The sequence below is a fragment of the Osmerus mordax genome, chromosome 8 (assembly GCF_038355195.1).
Source record: "Osmerus mordax isolate fOsmMor3 chromosome 8, fOsmMor3.pri, whole genome shotgun sequence".
NCBI classification, from domain to species: Eukaryota; Metazoa; Chordata; class Actinopteri; order Osmeriformes; family Osmeridae; genus Osmerus; species Osmerus mordax.
Genome location: NC_090057.1, coordinates 1341356 through 1364559, shown reverse-complemented (window position 1 = coordinate 1364559; position 23204 = coordinate 1341356). Strand labels below are relative to the sequence as shown.

Here is a 23204-nt window from a genome sequence, read left to right as displayed (position 1 = left end):
TGGATGAATGCCCATACGACTGAATATGATGAACTACCGAGAGGAGCTGCCTTTCATTTGCTAATGAGGTCAGCTGATTGCCCTCTGCATTCGTGCAGCCTTCACCAAGGTAACAAACAATAGCTCTTGGGCCGCGTCACTGAAACTCATGAATGGATCACAAATGAAACGTCTCTCTCCCGATGACAGTACAATCACTGCACACGTTTTCCAGACAGATTAATTAACTGAAGTGAATGTTTGCAAGAGCAAGATTAGGAGGCCGACCGTTTGAGAGAGCAGTTCTAATGCATTTCAACCGTCAGATGAGCAGAAAATCAACTTCTGGGGTCTCCATCTAGCAGGACAAAGCTGGTGTGTTCAGCCCTATCATGAGACCTCTGCTAATCTACTTGCCAAGCCCCCAGCAGCAAACACTACTCTCCTTCTCAGAAGATCAAACTACTCGTAAATATGCATGTGCACACCCAAGACCGATGACAGTAACATAGCATAAATGCATTCCTGGATACAAAGACAAGCATTGTTCTAAAAGCATTCATTCTAAAAGACAGTGTCAGTGACAATGTAATTCAGTGAATTAATGTCTGTAAAAAATGTCTGTTATACCTTAATGAACGTAACCCAACTTTGGTGACAGTAAACAAGGTAGCCTCCTAAAGATGCAGTCAACTGGCTTCTGTCGATGTAGTTGGAAAGTTCGAAGACTTCCTTTAGCAGAACTCTCTGTTGATAGGAAGATCATTACATACTCTGGGCTGCATGCGAAATGTTACATTTGGGTTTAGTTTCAATTCAAACCAACTATTTTAATCGGTTCCCTTTTGTACCTTGAATGGAGCCACATGACCTTTGGATGGCATCAGCAGTTTCAGCAACAGTTTGAGGACATCCTTCTTTTTTGGTTGAACTATGTAGACAGTCTGAACCGTCCTACTGTGCAGCTAAGAGAGGAGAGAAATTTAACCACTGAAAACCCCCAAAAGTCTTTTTGTAAAAAAAACATTATTATTTAACTTGAGTTCCATTTGTGAGTAATAATGAGAATAAAAGTCAGATTCACCATCACTGCAAGTGATGTTTATTTTTTATATATATGATCTAAAATCAATATGAAAGGATTCTTTGGATTCTTCAATCCGAGTTGTGTACATGGATGCGTAAAGGAATAGGACTACTAAATACTAAGAAACTCAGATTCACTGGAGCTTCTCTGTGATCGAGACCATCTGATCCAGCATGCATGTGATTCACTCCCACCACCTCTCCATATTTTGGCCTCAAGAAGAATTCCAGTCTGACAAGCCATCAAGGAAGTGACGCACTTTGCATTGTGGCCAGATGACCCACCCCAGACATGAGGACTTGGTCAAATCAAGTTACATAATAACATTAGTCCTGGCATGAAGAACAATCATGGGGTTGAGCAAAAATAACATGTTTGAATTCTTTTCTATTTCTTGTAACTAAACTCTTATTCTATTGCTAAGCAACTGAGTAATACATTTCAGAATTTTAAACAGCTGAATTGTTCTCACATTCTCACAAAATAAACAATATGATAGACCTTTCTACTAAAGGGATTAACTGAAATTCTAACTGTCAAACTCTTCATCAGAGAATAGTTACCTCAAGTAGACGCAGTGTATCAGCGATAAACCTTGCAGTGGTCGGAGAGGCTTGTCTTAAATCAGCCACGAGCGCAATCAAGCTTTCCTTCTCCTGTTTTTTACTATCAATGACAAGGTACAATTAGGAGGGCTAGACGTCAAGTTTAACGGTGTAATTCTTTTTTTGTTGTTGCTGTTTACCATTACATACTTGTGCAAACAAAGAAAGTAGTTTATGAAGTCAACCACTTCTTCTTTGGTTATTTCTGATGATAATTTGCCATGAGCATCCACTGGGAATATAACTAAAGGACATCCATGTTGGTCAAAGGCACCTGTCAAAAGCAGAAAATAGACTTGACTGACCATGTCGTGGTAAAGTGGCACTTTTGTGATTCTGAATTCAAATTGAATTGTGGTAGTTTTACCAGGGTACACCACTGCTCCCGAGTTCAGCACATGATCACCAGGCAACGGTAAGGAAGGGGAGGACCCTTGGAATTCTGAAAGGATTTTGTGGGAAACCACTATTTACATTAAAAACATGCTTGAAATGTGAGAACTATTTCAAGTTTCCCTCCCCCATCTACTGGAGGAACCGGTCCAAACATTAAATTCCTCAATTTCCTTCTGCACCTCTAGTCACTAGAACAAACCTATGTTGCACATGAATGGTTGCAAGTTGTGAGATGAATTGTTATTGTTCACGCTGCATATGCAGAGAAACTAATTAGGCAGCACGAGACAGAATTTACAACACTAAAAAAAGAGTTTAATTTCTAACATGCGCTGCACTTGTCTTACCTGTTGCGTTGCGGCTCATCCTGGGATCTCAACTGTCGAGCTCCCCTTTTTCCGTCGAAATACAACAAGCAATTTGGAAACAATCCTCTCGCGTTGCCAAACAAAATCTAGCCCCAGAACATGTCTTTAGTTTGGTGCGGTTAAAAAACGAGACGTGGGACAGCCGATCACATCTTTCCGCCATGTTGTATCCATTCCGAAGAGCATCACACGGCTGAGCAGATCCATTCAACCATTCGCGGAGACCTCATTTATAATATCGAAGAGGGCGGGGAAAGGACGTGACAGACATGGGTGAACGCCTACCTGTTTAAGAAGTGGCTTGAAATTATTTACTACTGTCCATAACATAATGCAGAATTTCTATGAAGTTTAAGGCCTTCTTCCCTTGAGTAATAAAAAGTACACTTTTTTTTATACTGGTTCTGGGTTTAGATTTTTCTCTCCATATAATGCCAATATGTTGAAACGAAAACCCTTTCATGGTGTATGATACAACAGTAAAACTTGGACACTGATAGTAAACAATCTGGGACTAAATATGTCCACGGTTGCTTATGATACTTGTAGATTTTGTTAAAGCGATATATATAGAAAAAGCTACATTTAATGCAATTACATGGATTAATTTATTTGCCTGCTAGGCAGAGTTCCAAGTCTTCACTCACTTCCTGTCAGTTTTCTTTGGTGGGAGTATGAAGTCAGCTTGATCAGGCCTTAAGTCTTTAAATTGAAGATTGATGAAATTCAGAAATGCTGCTCTGGTTTCCTCCAGGTCATCCACATAAACCTGCTTATCTGCGATGGCAGTTTGCAGATCTCGAGCAGTCTTGTCCACAACGGCCTCCAGCTCTCGTGTCCTCTCCTTTAGAGCCGTCAGCTCTGCCTTGTATTTCTTTTCCACCATATTTAAGTTCTGCTGAGCAATTTTCTGCTCCTCCTTTTGTGTTTTTTCAATGTTGCCAGCTATGCAGGATGCCATCACTGCTTTCACCTTTTCCAGAATTTCATCCTTCTTTTGGTTGGCAACAGTCTTGGCATGCTGTGGTTGTAGCATAAAGTCCCTTGAGAATAATCAAAAGAGAGTGATCATGGACAGTTAAAAGGCCCATGAGCACCAGAACGTGATTTGAAAACAGACTGATTAACCTTGTGTGACCACTGACCTCTCAAGGATTGTGGCAGTTTGTGTGTTTAAATTTTTGTCCTTTCTTTTAGCCAGAACTTCACTGCTAGCTTTTCGATGGGCAATCTTCTCAACTGCCACACGGATCTCCTGAGAATACCTTTCCTCATTACGCTTGCGCAATTTCTCAATGTCAGACATGACCTTTCTCTTTACTTTCATGTCATATTCAGCCAAAGTCACCTGCATGATTATGGTTATATCATCATGCACAGTTGAAAGATGAAGAAAAACATTTGTTTTATGATCTATACTAAAACTAAGAAACAGTTGATCATCCTAAGCATATCCCCCCCCCCCCAGGAAACCGATGGAAACCACAGTATAGACTAGTTTTTATTAAAACATGATCCTCTTGTGGACACTAAATTAGTTATTTTCATTTGCATATCTTGCAGATTGTAATTTTGAGTCTCAACCTACCTGTATATAAGCACATGCATTTTCAGCTCTCTTTTTCAAGACCTCTCTCTCCTTCCTGGCAAATTTAATTGTCTGTAACACCATTTTCTCTATCTCCAGATCTGCCTGAACATGTTTTACATCTCATTAAACGCAATACATTCTGACTGGGTACTGTTCCCGTTAAGATAATGTATACACCTGTAAATTGGAAAGTATCAAACAACCAACATGTTTGGAACACATACTGTATAATGTGAGTTTACCTTGGTCCAGGCCTCCTCTGTGGCAGCTTGAATACACTCATCCTTCTCTTTCTGAAATTCTGTGACGTAGTACTGGTGTATGCTTTCTCCTATATCTGTAATTCGGTAATTGAAGATGACTATTCCATTCATTATTACAGCAATATTCTCAATCTCATCGACATACATACCAACAATGTTGGAGTGCGTACTGAACTTTTTCAGGTTTATCATCGCGCCTTCATAGGATAGGCCTACGAGAGCTCGCTGCGTCGGTTCTTGTTTTCTTGCGGGATGTTTATTGCATCCTTGTAGCACAGAGGATGGATTTCGTGATTGTTTTTTGGATCCCAACTTGGGCTGTTCGTGTTCTTTGAGGCGGTTCATTTCAAGGGCCAAAAATAAACACAATTAACTGAACCCCTAAGGGATGAGATCTTGTCTTACAAGCTACAACCTGACTATCAAACCTGAGGCTTAGCTTTCTTTAAATAATAAAATAAAGTTTACACTTTCAAGTTGCGTGCTAGCAAAAGCAGTTCTTTGTGATGTCGTTTAGAACGCCACTTTCGCATTGACGCTATTTCCCATAAACCAACTTTACAAATTCAGTAGGCCTAATAGTAAAAAGACAAAAATGTTGAACATGTTTTAATCATCCACCTACTTTCTTAAAACAAAAGTAATTTTAGTATTCAGATCATAGCCTACATGATCAGTCCCATTTAGAAGTCTTTCTCCTCATGTATCGGTCTCCTTCACTGTCGACGGCTTCATACAACTGTTGGTCGTTTTCTTTGATCGCGTTCAGGTAACCCAGATACCCCACGCACAAGGTGATTGTCACAAGCCCAAAAGCCATCATAGGTTTGTTCTGCAAAACAATAAGTGAAAGAGTTAAATACATTTCACACAGCACTACTCACTGTTAATACATTTGCTGTTCACCACTCTAGTTCTGAGATTTAATGAGCCATTACCGGTTTGATGAATAACTCAGGGTTGACAGCTCGGAAAAGCGTGGTTGTCTTCGCCCCTCTAAGTCCGGGGGTCTTGTAGCCTTCAGCAGCCTCCTTTCCACTTCCCGATTCTGGAGACGACATTTTCCAATGTCAGCCTTTCCAAACGTTAAGTAGTTAAATCCTCAATAAAGACAGCAAAGAGTCTTTAAAGACATGTTGGAATATGTCGTACACATAGGCTAGGTTACTTTGCGTGGTGATGTCAAAGTCAAAACAATCAACGATAGTGAAAAGAATAACCGCTAAAACAGAGTCTCTAAAGAATTATGGATAGCGCCACCCAATGGTTGGAGAAATAAAAGAAATAAAGAAAGACGCGTGAAAAATATTAAAAACGGTCTGGGCAACACGGAGTAGGCCTGTTGAAATAGTCAGCAACGTCTAAGAGCAGGCGATAGCTTTATATTAAAATAATCATATATTTGTTAATTTTATTGTAACAAATACACTGAAGATACTAAGTTCATGCCTTCAAATGTATTATTAATAGGCTACTTGCTGCGCCATACAATAGGCCTACCTCAAATTCTCATTAAACTTGCATGACATACCTCCATCACTTGGAATGATTCTATTTAACATATCGTTCTGTTGTTTCATCAAACACTAAACTGTTGACCTAGTCTCTTTGTTTCGTGTGTGTCCATAGTGACAACTTAGCCTCCAACCGCTTGTTGGAAATAAGGAAGCCTTTTGATTTCGAGGAAACAAACACCAAAACATAATTTACCTATTTTAAATAGAGCTCAGATATTGCATCTCGATTTGAGTAAATCTTGTGCACACATCAACAAATGTAATTTGATATCTTCACGAATATAATTATTTTCTGGAAACAACCAGTCAACCTGTCCACCTGGTTACAGAAGGTGTGGCAAGCTCTCTGCACCCACGGCATCGGAGGTGTCGGCTATCAGGTGTTCCTAAAGATACGGGTACAGAACCACTCTTTACCTTCAGTTCTCAATAAGAGAATAATCCGCTTTTCAATTGGTGAGTTTTCATCCTGCCTTTTCACATTGTTAAATTGGTTAAGATTTCAAGTTGTTTGTTGCGCCAAGTTTTTAAATTGTACACGCACTTCATTCTTTCTTAAATCATTTGATATTTCACGGTTTTTTATGTAAAAGTAATCCTCGTAGACTGGAAATATACATTCGTAATAATAACTAAAAGACAAATGGTTGTCAATGGGCGTGAAACGTCTCCGTCACAGAAAGAGTAGGCTGTTAAATTATATATGGTTTACAGTTAATACTTCAGCCGTTACCAGAGCCAATGAAGGTATATTGAGTGTTAATTTCAACACCAGGAAATCACCGGGATGCAAATTGAATGGGGAAGCAAAATTGGAGTTTGACTAACAAATGTTTGTTTTCTTTGTATAGCCTACATAATGCTATAATATTATACGTTAGAAAAGACTCACAAAGACAATGTTTTATGACGTATTTCCATGACCTTGGCCGTTGTCCCTCATTTGCAGGTTTATTACATCAAAGAAAAGATGAACTGGGGTTTTTTGGAAAACGTCCTGAGTGGAGTAAATAAGTACTCCACAGTCATTGGACGGATCTGGCTCTCCATTCTCTTCATCTTCCGCATCCTGGTGTATGTTGCTGCAGCCGAGCAGGTGTGGAAGGACGAGAACAAAGACTTTGTCTGCAACACTCACCAACCTGGTTGTGAGAACGTATGTTTCGACCATTTCTACCCAATCTCCCAGGTAAGACTCTGGGCTCTCCAGCTCATCATGGTGTCGACTCCCTCTCTGTTGGTCGCTCTACATGTGGCCTACCGCGACTACAGGGAAAGCAAGTATAAAAGGAAGCTATACGAAGACAAAGGCAGGATTGATGGAGGCCTACTGTGCACCTACATTGTCAGCCTCATCTTTAAGACAACTTTTGAGGTGGGGTCCCTATTGGCCTTCTACTTCCTGTACAGCGGCTTTGATGTTCCCCGTTTGCTCCGCTGCAGTGAAGACCCTTGTCCCAACATTGTGGACTGCTACATCTCCAAAGCCACTGAGAAGAAAGTCTTCCTTTACATAATGGGCTGCACATCGATTCTGTGCATTGTATTGAATATTGCAGAAATGATGTACATTATATCTAAACACTGCTGGAAATGTTTCAGCAAACGATACATTCCTGTTGATGCGAATTACCGTTACCATTCAAATATCATTAATAACTCATCAACTCACCAACTCCAGACTTTCCCAAATAAAGATATTCTGCAAAGTAAAGTCACCACTCAATGTCCACCAACCACAACTGACGCATAAATTGTATTATTCGTTAATATTTGATGTTGGGACATCTACTGGGCTATCTGCTTCTCTAAGACGGATTTTCATTTAATGTACATTACAAAGACTACCATTCTATTTATAATTCTTACAAATTTCTTGTTTTTATTAAAAGCAAAACAATGTAATGACTGAATGTAATAAAACACTTACACAAAAACTTGTAATAAAGTTTCAGTTTATCTCAATTAACTTATCACTGCTGGTGGCAGTAAGTGATTAAAAAAAAATACTATACACACACACACACACACACATTTGTCTATGCCTGGATATTTACAAGGCATGTTTAACAAAATAAATCAGAAACTTTACTCACAACATCACATTCCATTAGTTTGAGGGACTTTGTTAAATCCTGTCCCATGAGGATACCATTTTTATTTTTTTATTTTTTATGTGCCATGAGCTTTTTATCTCAGTTTCAAAGGAGGCAAAATGTGATGGGAAGCTTCATAAATACATACATGCTTAATTTGTTAATTTATACCAAACTTTGTACATGTACTGTAAAAACAATATTTATAGATAAGGTTTATACTATTAGATTTATTGTCAAAAACAATTTAAATTTGTTAATTCAACAAACAGATTTACAAAAAAAAATGCAGCAAGTTTAAACCAGTCTAATCCTGAGTAACCATATTTTAAAACACATTCAGCCAGTCAATCAGTCTTAATACTAACAATACCTATTTCTCTAAAATCACTGTTGGTCTCATTTCCTGAAGTTGCTTCAGTAGTATCTCAGCAACGTCCGAATAAGCGCCATCCACAATAATTTTCACTTTGTCAAGAGATGTCAGTTGTTGAGGGTTCCTGAAGTCAACGGAGGAATCTTTTGATTGCAGATATGCACTTGATTTTTTGCACAACACAGTGGCTTTTGGATGAATCTTTCTCTTAAGGGAATGTTCAGATTGGTTGGATTGCTCCAAAAACTTCAAGAAAGACATTTCAAATCCCATGGGCTTGAATGAATTCAAGTCATCCTGTGTCAGAGCATTGCTCGATGATGAGTCGGAGCCGTTATCCCCACCATACACCGCACGGCTCCTCGTTGACCTCGACACCCTTTTCCGCTTCACTAGTTTGTCCAGATGTAATTTTTGAGGGCGACCTCTTTTGCGTCTTATCGCTACAGGGCCATCTGAAGCGGCCTCAGAACTGTCATCGTTCAAAGGTTTGCTGTCGAACAGTCCAGGCTCCTCAGTTGTCCCCCTCTTCCGCAGTACAGGTTTGGAGTACTCAAATTCACTTCCTTCTTGACCGGTGTCTGCAGTGTCGTCGCTCTCCGATACTTCAGATGAGTTCTCTGACTTTGAGTCATCACTCCTGACGGAGCGGTACCTCTGCCTGGGGGATTTCTTACAAAATATGAAATGGCTTCTCTGCTCCTCGAGATATCGCTCTGACAGGCCATGCCCCATGTAGTGCTTCATAATGCTGCGCTCGGAATTCATAACACTATCACATCCCTTTATCATGCAGGGGTACTGCAGGGTGTATCTCTTGATGCACAACGCCGATGCTTCCTCCTTCGTTTTCAAAGAGGGGTTTCCGTATTTAGTCCAGTGATTGTTTTTAGACTTGTCGGACTTCTTCCTGTCACAACCTTTCTGGTGGCTCTTTTTGTTGCTCTCGATGTTTTCTTTTCCATCGACTGATTTAGACATTTTCAAACGTTCCTCACTCTTTTGTTGATTTACCAGCTGAAGTTTGTAGATGTCGTTATGCTTCTTCATCGTGTGTCTCAGCAGGTTGGACCTTGTGGCGTAGGCACGGTCGCAACCGTCAACGTCACATTTATACATCCCGTCCACAGGTTCCACTTTTGATAGCGCTCCCCTCTCATGTTCCTCTTTGACATGCCCAACGTACTTCCAAAAAGCGGTGAATGTTGCCGCACACCCTTGTTGGTCGCAACGGAACCTGCCAAGGTTGATGCTGGACATGAGCGACCCTGCCTTATCCAGGCTGAATTTGTGAAGCTGGAGGTAATGCTGCAAAAGGCTTGGAACATCTTGGAATACTCTTGAACAGTCTCTTACTTGACACCTAAGTTCAGTGACCTGGGTGACCTCAATCTCTGGTTCCTCCAGCGATGATGATGACATCTCTGGTTCGTTTGTTTCATCCTGCCCCTCGTTCTGGTCGTTTTCATTGTTTACTTCAAATGCCAACAGAGCAGACTGATGGACCGCCCTATAGTGGAGGATCAAATTGTGCTGAATCGTAAAGGCTGCAACACATCCTTGATGAACACAGCGATAGGGCCTGTATGGGCTGAAAGCATCATTTGCGTCTGGCTTCTTCTCTTTCATCTTCTTGGGAGTATCGACTTTAGGTTTCAGAATTTTTTGTTTGTTGACCTTGTGTTTGTCAACGGGTAGGGGAATGCAGGTCTGAAGGGCATCTGATGTAGTCACTGACACTGAAGTTGTCATTGCTGGCAAACTGACTCCAGTTTGATTACTTGGTAAGTACTGGTTGGGCACTGTAGACGATGGAACATATTGTCTATTTGACCATCTGTCACTCTCAGGACCTGTAGGTAAAGGTTGAGGAGTCATTACCGCACTCTGAGGATCCATTTGGTACCTAGACATTGTTGGTGATGAAGTCAGTTGCTGATTGTGTCTGGACAGGCTCTGTACTGATTGCATTCCAATAGAGTGAGTATTATCATCATATCTTTGGTCAGATATTCCAGTAGGAAGTGACTGTACAAAAGTATGTGACAAGTTCTCTTGTTTGGTCGCATCTTGGAGTGAATACTGACGAGTCATAGTTTCCGTGACTGGACGATGTCCGTTGGCAGCACTGAGAGTCTGAATACAGGGGGAAGGGGCTGAACTGACATTTGTCTGGTCCTGGTTATTCATAAATCCACCCGTGTTGCGCTTTGGGTTCAATTTAGAAACTTCCTCAGGTGACAACCGGTGAGCTGTCTGACAATGTGCCCTCAGGTTTGAGTTACGGGTAAATGTTTTACTGCACATTTGGCAGCTAAATGGGGCAAATTTCTCATGATTTTTCTTCATTGAATGAATCATCTCATCTGTGTAATTGTGAGTCTTGATAAGATGTTTCAAAACAGCATCTTTTGTCATGGCTCTGTATGTACAGTTATCTTTCTCACAGGCAAATGGTTTCACAAAGCCGTCAGATACCTGTGTAACAGAGACCTGTGTGACTTTCTCTTTTGAAACGTTTGACTCATTTTCATGGGACATGTCATTGGTGATTGTTTTCTGTGGGAAACATGATTGAGGTTTGACACTGAACTCTCTGTCCAAGTCCAGCCTCTCCAATGCAGTCTGAATATCCATCATCCAATGTTGTTGGTCTGTAGAAGATTGGGAGGGACCTAAATCAACATCATTCGCCAAAATAGTGGTAGGCACAGGTGTCTCCTGGTGTTGGGTGGATGGCTCTCTGAAATTAGTGAAGCTTTGTGGATTTGGTGCCCCATGAATTTGGCCAGGATACACAGGGTTTGTTTTTTTGTTAATATCATGGACCTGTCCCACAGTGGTCACCTCAATCTTCTTTGTCGGCTGTTGGCTTTGATGCTCCCCAGAATAATGTGTAGCACTGGTTGCTGGATTTAATGACAATCGATTCTTTGAGCAGTCGTTTGTGTCAGTGCTGGTTAAATTAATTGAACTGTTTCTTCTTTGAAAGTCTCCTGCTAAAATCTGTTCCCTCAGTTTTCTCTTGACATCCTGTTCGATGTTCTTTCTCTGTGTCTCAGGTGGTTTAAGACCTGTTGCTGGACTTTTTTGAGGATCTGGTGACATGATCTGGGTCATTGGGTTGGACATTAGATTCTGTGCCAAACTAGCCATTGCAGCCAGCAGTCCGTCGTTTGTCTGCCCTTTTGAGTCGTCATCAGAGATCCTCTTTGTTTCTCTAATTTTTGTGATTGTTTCAACTTTGAGTAAATTGTTAATTTGGTCTGAGGGAAGACTGCCAGGAGAACCACTAGATGGTTTCTCTGAAAGGATTTGGGAGAGGAGTGGGTCAGAGAAATCTGTTATTCCAAACATACCGTCACAGGACTGAAGAAAAGGATCCCTATAAGATTCATTCTCTGTCTTCTTTACGTTTGCAGTGTGATGTATGACTGAGATTTTCGGCCCACGATCAGTACTTCCATGGGGCCCACAAGGATTTTGTAATGGTTGTTGGGGAACTGCTAAATTGTCAAAAAGATCAGGAATGTTTGTATTATCCATAAGGTGTTTCAGAATCTCATCATTTGGTTCATCCCCGACTCCATATGTTGACAAATTGGCTGGAAGATAACTGATATTAGACAAACTTTTTGAATCTGCTAGAGTTCTTGTCACTGGCAGACTAGGCTTGTCTTGATAAAGTCCAGAGGGGTTATACTGTACAGCTGGTGGAGGCTGGGCAGCATTGATAGATTGTTCTGAATTGAGAAGATCGAGAAACGACGTAGGCAGGTCTGCGGTCAGGTCAGTCTCATCAAAGGGCTTACAGTGGGATCGCTTAGACAAATGTCCTCCCAGCGATTTAGGACTCAAAAATTCTCTGAAACACCTGGAGCAAATGTATTTCCCATCTTTAATAATGGCAGGCCATTTTGTTCTTTTGTTTTTCTTGACACTTTTAAGAATCTCCGTATTATGTTCCAAACTGATTGTGCTGTCCTTAGCCGCAGGTACGAGTTTTGCTTCTATATGATTCAGTATCTCTGTCTTTATTTCTGGGGCAATAAAGTTTGTGCTGGATTTGATTTGTGTCTGTGAGGCATACAGAGATGTGGAACATTCCAACTGACTAGAACCCTTGAGACTCTCCACATAAGAGGCAGTGGGCTGCAGAGCATTATCCATAGTTCCAAGCATAGGACATGATGGACGGCCATGGTTGTGCGTTCCACTGATAGCATCCATTTGTGGTACATGCATCCCTTGCTGTTTTGAGGGATATTCATGGGAAGGGCAACTATTCTGGTTTTGGTTGTTTCCAGAGGTCGGATGCCATGATAAAGTTGTTCCAACATTTGACTGCATTGGTGCAAATTGATTAGTGGTGTTTCCTAACTGAGAGAGTACAATGGGGTCCAGTATATTCTCCATTTGGTTGAGAAGAGCCTGGTTTTGAACTGATGAAGTCGGGTGGTTTGAGTTTGGGGTCATGCTTAGGTGAGGGTGTGACTGGATCACATTCTGCCTCTGAAATCCAGGTACTGGGTCTCCATTGACCTGATGGGTTTGAAGAGCAGCAACAGGGTTTCCAACAAAGGGAATACTCAGAGAGGCAGCGTTGGAAACCTTGTTAATTTGTTTAGAAAGTTTCCACTGTGCGTAAAATTCTGGATGAACAGCTTTCATGTGCTTGGTAACACTCCTGTAAGAACTGTAATTCCGTGTACAAGTTTCAAGCGCACATTCATGCCTCTGTTTCTCCACAGATGTTGGGGCAAGAGAACCTGAACATGGAAACTGTGCCATTGTGCTCTCAGTGGGTGGCAGAGGGGCCACCGCTGGAAGAAGTGTTTGAGTCATTGCGGATTGAGTGTAATGTGGGGTCGGGCCCGATGCCAGAAGGTTATTAACAAGCATGTCTTGATGACGTCCTTGTAACGATACTCCAAGGTCTGAATTATATTTGCTAGGACAACCATGTCCATCTTGGGGAAATGTTAATGCCTGGCCTTGCTGAACATTCGTGCATAGGCCATGTTGCATATTTTGATTAGTGCCTTGGTAGGAGGGTACTTGCGGGTACTGTGGTGTAGGTCTCATGCAGTCAAACGTAGAAGCTCCTGAATTGTCTAAATGCACATTTTGATTGGGATCAAGTATATGTGTAGACCGGATTACTGAATTTTTTGAACAAGGAACCTGTTGAGATGGGTACTGACCTATGTCTGGTGGCTCACGTTTGACAGTGTATTGCTCAGGGTTTTGTACAGGTCCTTGAGAAAACACGTCCTCAATCGAGTGGTTCATCCTAACATTGTCTGGTGTTTGAAGAGGTGTCTCATTACCCGAGTTGATTAAATTTCCTTTGCAGATCTCCTCTGAGAGGGTGGCCTGATCTGAAAGCATCCGCTCCACTAGTGAATGAGGAGGGTTGGGGCTTGGTGGACTTTGAAGGTCTTGATCTGGGCATTCCTCCTCTTTTGTGTCATGTTCTTCCTGGTGTGAATCCAACTGGGTCTGACAGTGGAACACCTTCCCACAGTCAGGGATATTACAGGTGAACGTCTTGTAATGCAGTGCTTCGTGGTCATACAGCTTGTAAGCTTCACTGAAAATCTTCCCACAGCTGGGAAACATGCATCTGGCCTTAAACATAACGTGCTCTTTTCTGTGGACAAGCAGTTCAGTATTGGACAGAAAGCTGGCCCTGCAATTCAGCTGAATGCAAATGTATGGCCTTACGCCACAGTGCACCTGCAAATGATCGTTAAGGTGGGTGACATTGACAAACTGACGACGACAATACTGACAGATCACCTTCCTGTTCTGCATTTCCAAGAAGCGCTTTGCTTCATCATTATCCCCATGTGCTTTTACATGTGCAAGAAGATTCTTTAAAAACTTGAACCCCTTCCTGCAGTTGGCAACAGGACACGTGTTTTCATCACTGCATTCCGTCTTGAAGTCTGAGACTTTGGCCTGAACGGTTTCGGGGAACTCCCCATTTGTTTCTTGGGAATCACTATTTTCTTTTTTAGTCCACAGCTGATTCTCTGTCTTGGCCTTTAAGGCTGCAATAACAGGAGCTGCTGTTTTTGGATTAGACAGTTTCTTACTTGTTTTCATCGCAGCTAGCCTTTCCTTACTTGACAACTTAACATGAGATGCTACATGGGGTACCAGTGTTTCCTTAGAAGTGAATGTCTCTGCGCATATTGGACAGCTATACACTCCATCTTTGTAATGAGTCTGTGCATGACGGACAATCCTGTGACCAAGAAACTCCTTGTCACACAAAACACAGTACTGCATATACGCCTGCCAGTTTCTAAACCTGGCAGATATAAAACCTTTCTCTCTCAGTTTCTTCACTTCTCTGTTCTTTTGTCTCTTGTCGGTTATTTCCTTTAGTTCGTTTGTGGTGTCCACAAAGCAGTCTGTGACATCTCTGAAGTCCTCCGGGCCTTTGCTCCCGTCCTCCTCCTCATCCTCAGGAGCCTCTGGGCTCTCGCTATCGTTCAGCAGGTCGATAGACGACACGATCGAGGCCTCCTCGCCCATGAGAGCAAGACACTGACGTTTCAGCGCCTTCCAGTCCCAGAATTCCGGATCGAAAGGCCACTGGGTCTTAAACACCAGCAGCAGCTCACACCGTAGAGAGTTGGGCACAGGTAGATTGTCCTCCTCCAGCTTCTGGTCAGGTTCATTATAGAGTGTCTCCACAGCATAGTAGGAGTCCACTGTTGGTTCCAGGAGAAACTCGGTGAGCTGGCAGGCACGCTTGACCTCCAGGTCAGTTGGTAACAAACACGAGATCGTTTTACAGATAGTGGCCTTGGTGTTCCCGTCACTGGATTCCATTTGCAGTGCTCTTATGCACATCTCAATACACACCGGCAGGCCTACAGTGGCCATCTGGAAAAGAGAGAAAGGAAAAGGAGGGTAGGTTATGTGGAAGATGGTGAGCGCAATCAACTGATTTTAAGATTGAGTGTAAAGTGAATGTCATTAACTCACCTCTGACTGAATGACTTTGATGAGGAAGAGGATGTGGTAAACTGTTTTAGACAGCAAGGACATCTGACGACATCTATCCAGAAAGGTCTGTTCTGACGCTTCTAGACGCTTCAGCAGTTTGCTCCAAAACAGGGTGAGCTCCCTAGAGATGGAGGAAGGAAAACAATTATATTATTATTCACACATTCCAATGTCAAAATTAACCAAAAGAACTGTAGTGTATTCGTGGTTACCAGGCACAATAACTGTCTCCATGCAGTAGCTGGCGGGTCAGGAAGGCAGTGCATAAACTGAAGGCTCCCCTATCATTCCCCTCTGACTCAAGATTGCAGATCATCTCCAGAGAATCACGGCAATCCACCTTAGACAGCTGAACAACCAAGACGGCATTAGTACAGCCTCAAGTCACCAAGACTACTTGTAATGTGGTAGACCGCCATCTGGTGGCAGAAGTTCTCACTACCATGAAACAGAAAGCTTCTGAAACCTTTTTTTACTGATGCCTACAGATTATTTCAATTTACCTCTTCCATCAACTGTTCCTGTTCTGAGACGGCACACAAACAAATAAGGTGCATCTGCTTAAAATGTCCTTTTCCTTCAAACTCTGGATACTCTGTGCATGCCTTGGCCAGATGCAGGGCCTTCTCCTCCTGCTTCTCCTTAAACAGATGCTTCATCCTCATCAGCAGCAGTTGAGGCCCCTCCAGTGCCAAGAACTCATGAACTGTACAACAAGAGGAGAGACATTCACCAGATTAGAAATGTTGTTGTTACGTCACGATCAAAACACTCCACTCTGGTTCCAGAGCAGGACTGACCCCCTCACCTTGGTCTCTGTGTGGAGACCCATGGGAGAGCAGGCTGTGCAGAGTGCTGTTAGTCCAGACCCCAGTGCCCTGGACCAGGCCAGACAGCAGCGACAGCTGTGGAAACCCATTCTCCTGCAACTGTGAGTGTGAGGACTGCAAAGAAAAACGTCAACGCGACAGCTAAGAGCGGGAAATATAATATCCCAGTTCAGGTCACAGACAAACACAGAAGGACAAGCATAACCCTCCAGTGAGACAGTGCCCTTTACCTGTACAGATGACTTGAACTCCTTCCACAAGGTATCTGGGATCTCGTTTGGCAGTGAGAGCAAGAGTTCCACACAGCTTCTGCACAAAGCAATGGAAACCCAAAAGAGGAAAACCAAACATTATTTAATCAAGACAGCGCTGCATGTCAATTTCCTTTGATTGTTTAAGTACTTTAAACGGTACAAGTTATGATGGAGGTTAACACAATAAACACACATTTATGTACAGCAAATCAGTGTAATAAGTAGACTATAATCGTCCTGACATGTTTATGAAGTTTATATCTCAAGGGTATTTGAATGGAAATTGAGGAAGCAAAATAGTAAACAACAATCAAAGGCATCCCCTTCATTAGAACTCACAGCGAGAGCCTTTCAAGTACAAGGGGAACATTTTCACACTGGGTGGAGAGGCAGGGCGACGCTTCAGCATAGCTCAGCAGGGCCACTCTGTAAACCTCCACCAAGGGCAACGGATCCTCCTCCACCTTCCAGCGGCCAGCATACTCCACCAGAGTCTGCAGACAGAGATAGAAGGGGAGGTTACACACACACACACACACACAGTCTTTTCTCCTAATCAAGCACTGATAACATTCAGCAAGAAACCGAAATATTGTTTTTGTGTATATCATGCTGCGTCTTTAAAGTGCAGAGTAAAAACACATAATTCAGAAACGTTCTGCTTTCTTTTGTTTTAATTTTTCATTGAATTAAATTCAAGCTGTACCTGTCAGATAAGCCCACAGGACAAATAGATGACTGAGCAGAGGTAGTCATTTCATAAGGTTCACTATACTTTCAAGGCCCATCTTTCCAGTGTCCTACAAAACAAGTGTTCAACACATTTCCACCAAAGTTGGGAGAGAGGGAGCTTTGCAACAGCGTAACGAAAACAGACAAGGTGAGACATTTACATTTAGTCATTTAGCAGACGCTCTTATCCAGAGCGACTTACAGTAAGTACAGGGACATTCCCCCCAGGCAAGTAGGGTGAAGTGCCTTGCCCAAGGACACAACGTCAGTTGGCATGACCGGGAATCGAACTGGCAACCTTCGGATTACTAGCCCGATTCCCTCACCGCTCAGCCACCTGACTCCTAGACCCAGGAGAGCTAGATACGCCTGGGGAAGAAAGATCTTCACAAGAGTACAAAACTAGGCCTAGCAAAAGTTCTGCCGCCGGTAGAAATACGGGCATAGTGAGATGATAAATACCAACCAACCACCAAACCTTTTTTTCATACAATAAAAGAGAGGATCCAAACAAAGTCTTAGCCTACATTGTAAGATAACTCAACAAAGCTGCTTCTGTACCATGTCCACCAAACCATAATGGTGTAGTGTAGACTGTGCTCATGTTTCACTGCATGTCTGGCTGCCTTCAGTCTCGGGTGGCTTGCAGACAGGAGCCTAGAGGGGCCTATAGTCTTGCTAGGTATGCAAGGTCATGGAGAGTTCATTTCAAGGTCCTGGAGAGTTCAGTCTGCTCCATGTTCTGCTCTTCAGGAAACACTGTATGCTAGAATGTAACCCCATATAACTCAGTGAACAAATTACATGTTGAGGACCAAAGCTGTCGAAAAGATCAAGTTTTTCTACTTCATGCCTGCAGCAGATTCGTAAACACATACTTGAAAACAGAGTCAACAGTCAAACCTCCAAATAAAGAGAAGTTTCATTCTCAAATAATGAGATGTAAACATTCCCTAAAGACTTGATATTGGACAATCAGCCTAAATACAGGCGGACCCCACAGGGTATCATCCACTTAGCTTTCATGTTAAAATAACAAAATAACGTACCAAGCAATGCTAATCAAGAGCTGAACACAATACCAGGTCCATTGAGGATATTTCTATTAAGGCGTTCATTAGAAGGACTAGTGTTAGACTTAATTAGCAAGGTCTGCCAGGATATTCACCTGCAGAGGAGAGCATGAGGGTGAACTGAAGCATGCACAGACAGATCCATTATCTCAGCAGGTAGCCTCCCGATGACAACACCAGACTCCTCTCTCTTCCCATCATGCATCTGCCCATAACCTTCAACTACAGACGAAACAAAGAAACAATATCCTTCACATCCAGTGCTGGGAAACCTGCACAATGGAGGCTGCTGTTATGATTAACAAAAAACAACAGCAGCGTCTTATTTAGTCTGCGCATCCTTCATCTCGCTCTCTCTGACCCCTCTCTCTTTTCCTCTGCAGGTGTGCATGACAGCCCCCCCCCCAGGAACCTATGGCAGTTGAAAAATATACACAAACCACTCATGTACACCTGGCTGCAAAAAGTGCTATTCATAGCAGAAAAACACAAGTGGGCTTGTAATCCACCAGAGAACCAGAGCACCATATCTTAGCTGCCAGACATGGATAATGTCAGAGGTCATGTAATTAATTTCAAAGGGAGCTGCCATCTGTCCATTAGTAAGCTGTGACTACCATGCAGTTGTCATACAATACAGCCTTTATACAGCGCAATCAGACCCCACCAATAAAAAAAGCTGGAACGGATATTAAGTCAAACGCAGTGTCATTGTAAAAAGCTATCTTCTGACTATGTTAAAGTGAGTGATCAGTTCCTGAACAAATCCATAATGTTGTCTGTTGACCTTCTAATTGGGACAAGTCACAAGGGTAAACTGACCCTACAAGACATTGCTGACAAATGAAAATCTGGACCAAACAGCTCCGCTGGTTGGGTTAAGAGAAGAGAGAAACGCCCATCTTTGGTTTCCTGCAGTTTGCACTGCAAACACCCTGAGCTACAAGAAAACAACAAACAGGACTTTACTCCCAGCACACATTACAATCCTACTCACTACTCTGTAGTTGATCCAGGCCTAATTAGACAAAGAAAAAAGGAGGGGGTGGGAGCCCAGCCAGCCCAGCCAGCCAGCCCAGCCCTGGAGGAGCATGCATATTCATCAGGTTCCACACAACCTGGGGCAACAGAGAGTCTCAAATGACTCTCCAGACAGAACACTCCCACAGCAACATCCTGGACACGGGGCAATGCTGTGCAGGACGGCTGGCTTGCAGCTCATAACACCACAGATGCACACACACACACACACGCACACACACACACACGCACACACACACACACACACAGATACACACACACAGATACACACACACAGATACACACACAGATGCACACACACACAGATGCACACACACATCACTCAGTCGGTCAGGAAAAACTGTTATTCTCAGTGTGTCTAGGATCCCAGTTTGCCTCTGGGGGATTAGGCATCCATTCACTGAAATCCACACTAAGTGCAGAAAGTAGCAAACACAGGCTGCTTCTCCACTGAGAGAGAAACAAATCTGGAAATGAACATTGCACTGTTACATTTCCAAAAGAGAAAATTTGAAATGTTTTAAATAAATAAAAATTAAAGACGCACACATTGAGCCTTAGATTGAGAGAGACTGTTCTAGGCTAGTCCTCCCCCACAGCACAAGCCAGACACTTATTGCCTCCAGTCAAAGATGTGTGAAACATGCTTTATATTCTACTTCCACAGTGGCTGAAACATCAAACACTGGAGGAACTGATCCTGTCCTTTCAAATAGAAATCAAAAACAAGTTCAACTGTCACCATTTCCCAACACATGAGAAGCCAAAAACCTTGGCCAAATAGTGCAGTTCTGAATCAGGAGCAGATCATAGGTCTAAATTTAACCCTAATGCTGCCATAAAACCAAACAACAAACACAAAAGTGACCTAAAATCCGAGGCCAATCCATCATAAATACATTCACGGATGCATTGTCCACACTTACAGCTACCCTATAATACAACTCATGCACGACCCTGACTATCTGAATAGGCAGTCTAGACTATGTGTTCCTATCATTACTGTGCAAACGAGGAATTAACGTTTCTGACCGAATGGGATTCTGTGTATTCCATAGTTTAAGACTGCACTGCAGTACTGCATCAAGTTGATGTTAACCACAGCTGTCAATATCACCTCGTCTGCTGCGTAAGACAAGACTGGCAATTTCCATAGATCCACCCGACAGCCGAATGTTTTGCTAGCTAGTTGAGTCATGACATACCTTACAAGATGTCAATATGATATGTTAGGAACCATAGCTAGTTGACAAGATTTAGCAGGAAGCAAAGCTAGCTAGCCAGCTACCTATCAAGCTAAGTGTCCCATCATTTGCTACGCTAACTAAACCAACACATTTACTTTCACTTTCAATTATATGAACCGTACCCGCGGCTTTACAGTCGTGGTTCTTTTGGTACCTTTAAAACATACATAGAAAGCTAGCTCTCCACTGGTAAGCAATGGTTTGCTGTTGCAAAGCAATGGCTCAGTATGGTGTTAGCTTAGCTAGCCTTTTTCTATTGGGAATGGCCAGGACGCACAGTCAGAAATAATTCTAGTAAACGCTTGACAAACCTGACAAAATTGTTGGCAATACTGAGAAGAAGACTGTTCTCCAGAGTCCGCGCAGTCCTTAAGCACTACAGCTAATTCTTGCAGTCGTTCTCGGAGTGACACTATCGTTGCACTGGTGTCGCTCCGTGCGCAACGGTCCTGTTCGGCCTCTTCGTCCGCCATCTTCACATCCAACTCCAGCGCGTACCACTAAAGCGTACGCGAACAGCGTGGGACACAATTTTACGCACTGACGCAGTAAACAATGCCCTCTACTGTTAGAAAATGATTTTGATTTCATTGACCTGAGTGCATTACTAACGTATGAGACAGAAAATAACAATTATGTCAAATTCCTATTGATTCCGTCTGGTTGGATACGAGCGAAATTAGCTTTAAACAGCAACAACGTTTCTTTAATCGCTATCCTTAATTAGGATGTATTGATTGTGTTTTGATTTGGTTAATTTGTTTTGTTAATGTATAATCTGTTTAGTCCTATAAAGCAACTGAAAATGTCAAAGCTGGATGAGGCCTGTACAGCCTATTCTACAGTGGAAGGTGGAAGTCATCTCTAAAGACTTAAATAAAACGGGCGAGTTAAACAGTTTTGTTGATAAGACTTTTATTTAGAAAAGCACAACATCACACAAGTAGCATGGACAAATGCAACACACTGCATGTAAATATTTTTGCATACATTCTCTAACGGGTAGCATTTTCAACTTGGACTGGCTAAGCATGCTCCTTCCGTCTGAAAAGCTTCTTAAACGCCAAATTGAAATCATCGTTAAAGCTAGTGTACAGGAGAGGGTTGATGAGCGAGTTGATATAGCCCAGCCAGGTTAGGAAATCAGAGACTTGTGGAGAGGGATTTACAAGTCTGAGCCCCACAAGAAGCTCCTTGATAAAGAAAGGCAGCCAGCAAATTATAAAAGCCCCAAGGATAAGTCCAAGGATGCGTGCAGCCTTTCTCTCACGGGAGGTACATATCTGATTCCTCTCATCCATCCCCTCCAAATCTGCCTCAAAGGAAGGGATGCGTATGGTGACGTTGAGCCTGTCAAACTCCAGAGTGTTGTCTGAAGTGGACAGGTCGGACGCACAGAGGGTGTGCGCGACGCGGCAGTGGTTGAGAGAATTCTGGCTGTCCACGCTCCGGTTACTCAGGTGACGGGAGGAGCCTCGTTTCTGGTACAGAGTCTTGGCGGCGCTGTAGATCCTATAGTAGAGGATGAGTATGAGAGTCATGGGAATGTAAAAGGCCCCAAAGGTGGAGTAGATGGTGTAGCCCTTGTGGTCGTGCTCGATGATGCACTGTTTGGGGCCTTGGCTGCCAGGCCTGTGTCTCCAGAAGAGGGGCGGGATGGAGATGGAGATGGAGATCCCCCAGACGACGGCCACCATCACGGCCGAGCGGCGTGCAGACCTCTTGCGGGCGTACTCGATGGCTTTAGTAATGGCCCAGTAGCGGTCCAGCGCTATGACGCAGAGGTGCAGGATTGAGCAGGTGCAGCAGGTCATATCCACGCTTAGCCACGCCTCACACACCACCTGGCCCAATGACCACGTCTCTGTGGAGATGTAGAGGATGCTGATTGGCATCACCAGGACAGCAACCAGGAAGTCAGTGACAGCCAGGGAGCAAATGAGGTAGTTTGCAGGCAAGTGGAGCTTCTTGGTGGTGCAGATGGCGATAATAACAGCGATGTTGACTAGCGCAGTGAGTAGGCTGAAGAGCCCTAGGAGTACGACCAAAACAACCATTCTGTCTGAGAAGACTGCCGCCGGCAGAGCGCTGGGGGGCGTCCCTGTGCAGTTAGTGATGTTGGGCCCCGTGGAGCTTTCCCCTTGGTACCTGTCCATCTCCATCCCTGGGCAGAGCCCAATGTCCACTTGGGGATAGAAACTCTCTCTCACCCAGGGAGATAATGCCCTCAGTCAGTAGTCATCCTGAAACAGACGACACGGAAAGAGACCAGTTATTATTAAATATTCAGGCTGACAACTGAAAAGGCACACAAAAACAATTAGTTTGTCAGTATCTCATTTTCAACAGCATTTGTAGATGGCGTACAGTTACACATGTTCTGTTGCTGTCCTTGCTATCTACTGCAACAAAAAATTGTTTTACTAAGAAGAGAATAGTCGTTTGATAAAGGTGTGGAGGGGCAGTCATATTTATGGAGGGTTGAAAGCTCATGATTATTCTGATTTGTATGTAATTGTCATTTGGTTGATAAACACACTGAACCCAAACAATTGTTATCAAACACAATGGGAAAGATTGTAAAGATGAAGGCCACATTGAGAAATTTAACTACAGTTCTGATTCAACTCAACGTTTCGATATCTTCACTCTCGACAAATATGCTATATCCCCTGAGTGTGATAGAATTAATTACTATTATTTAGAATAACATGTGAGGAGGTATT

The 23204-nt window shown here is 42.9% G+C and overlaps 4 protein-coding genes across 4 annotated transcripts; 1 reads left to right on the top strand and 3 right to left on the bottom strand.

Annotated features, from left to right (window-relative positions):
* Window positions 1-4885: 4885 nt before the first annotated feature.
* smim8 (small integral membrane protein 8) lies at window positions 4886-5466 on the bottom strand. Its single transcript, XM_067241035.1, has 2 exons — window positions 5228-5466; window positions 4886-5121 (listed from the first exon to the last, which is right to left on the bottom strand). Exons 1-2 carry the CDS (start codon window positions 5348-5350, stop codon window positions 4963-4965), a joined length of 282 nt encoding a protein of 93 aa, XP_067097136.1. The 5' UTR covers window positions 5351-5466; the 3' UTR covers window positions 4886-4962.
* Window positions 5467-6174: 708 nt separating this feature from the next.
* On the top strand, window positions 6175-7566 carry gjb7 (gap junction protein beta 7). The gene is made up of 2 exons (XM_067241193.1): window positions 6175-6262; window positions 6756-7566. The coding sequence occupies exon 2, from the start codon at window positions 6777-6779 to the stop codon at window positions 7557-7559; it is 783 nt and encodes a 260-aa protein (XP_067097294.1). The 5' UTR covers window positions 6175-6262; window positions 6756-6776; the 3' UTR covers window positions 7560-7566.
* Window positions 7567-7876: 310 nt separating this feature from the next.
* Window positions 7877-20951, bottom strand: znf292b (zinc finger protein 292b). The gene is made up of 8 exons (XM_067241191.1): window positions 20790-20951; window positions 16725-16879; window positions 16362-16440; window positions 16110-16245; window positions 15805-16007; window positions 15514-15650; window positions 15281-15422; window positions 7877-15178 (listed from the first exon to the last, which is right to left on the bottom strand). Exons 1-8 carry the CDS (start codon window positions 20949-20951, stop codon window positions 8276-8278), a joined length of 7917 nt encoding a protein of 2638 aa, XP_067097292.1. The 3' UTR covers window positions 7877-8275.
* Window positions 20952-21503: 552 nt separating this feature from the next.
* On the bottom strand, window positions 21504-22640 carry LOC136947250 (5-hydroxytryptamine receptor 1E). Its single transcript, XM_067241192.1, has one exon. The coding sequence runs from the start codon at window positions 22638-22640 to the stop codon at window positions 21504-21506; it is 1137 nt and encodes a 378-aa protein (XP_067097293.1).
* Window positions 22641-23204: the final 564 nt, after the last annotated feature.

What these genes read in the sequence shown, in the direction of transcription:
- znf292b (XM_067241191.1), bottom strand. Translation starts at nt 20,951, where the DNA reads ATGGCGGACGAAGAGGCCGAACAGGACCGTTGCGCACGGAGCGACACC. An exon ending in GTCTCCACACAGAGACCAAG is followed by an intron (nt 16,008 to 16,109) that starts GTGAGGGGGTCA and finishes CTTGTTGTACAG; the next exon opens with TTCATGAGTTCTTGGCACTG. An exon ending in GGAGACAGTTATTGTGCCTG is followed by an intron (nt 15,423 to 15,513) that starts GTAACCACGAAT and finishes CTCCATCTCTAG; the next exon opens with GGAGCTCACCCTGTTTTGGA.
- gjb7 (XM_067241193.1), top strand. Translation starts at nt 6,777, where the DNA reads ATGAACTGGGGTTTTTTGGAAAACGTCCTGAGTGGAGTAAATAAGTAC.
- LOC136947250 (XM_067241192.1), bottom strand. Translation starts at nt 22,640, where the DNA reads ATGGAGATGGACAGGTACCAAGGGGAAAGCTCCACGGGGCCCAACATC.
- smim8 (XM_067241035.1), bottom strand. Translation starts at nt 5,350, where the DNA reads ATGTCGTCTCCAGAATCGGGAAGTGGAAAGGAGGCTGCTGAAGGCTAC. An exon ending in CTGAGTTATTCATCAAACCG is followed by an intron (nt 5,122 to 5,227) that starts GTAATGGCTCAT and finishes ATTGTTTTGCAG; the next exon opens with AACAAACCTATGATGGCTTT.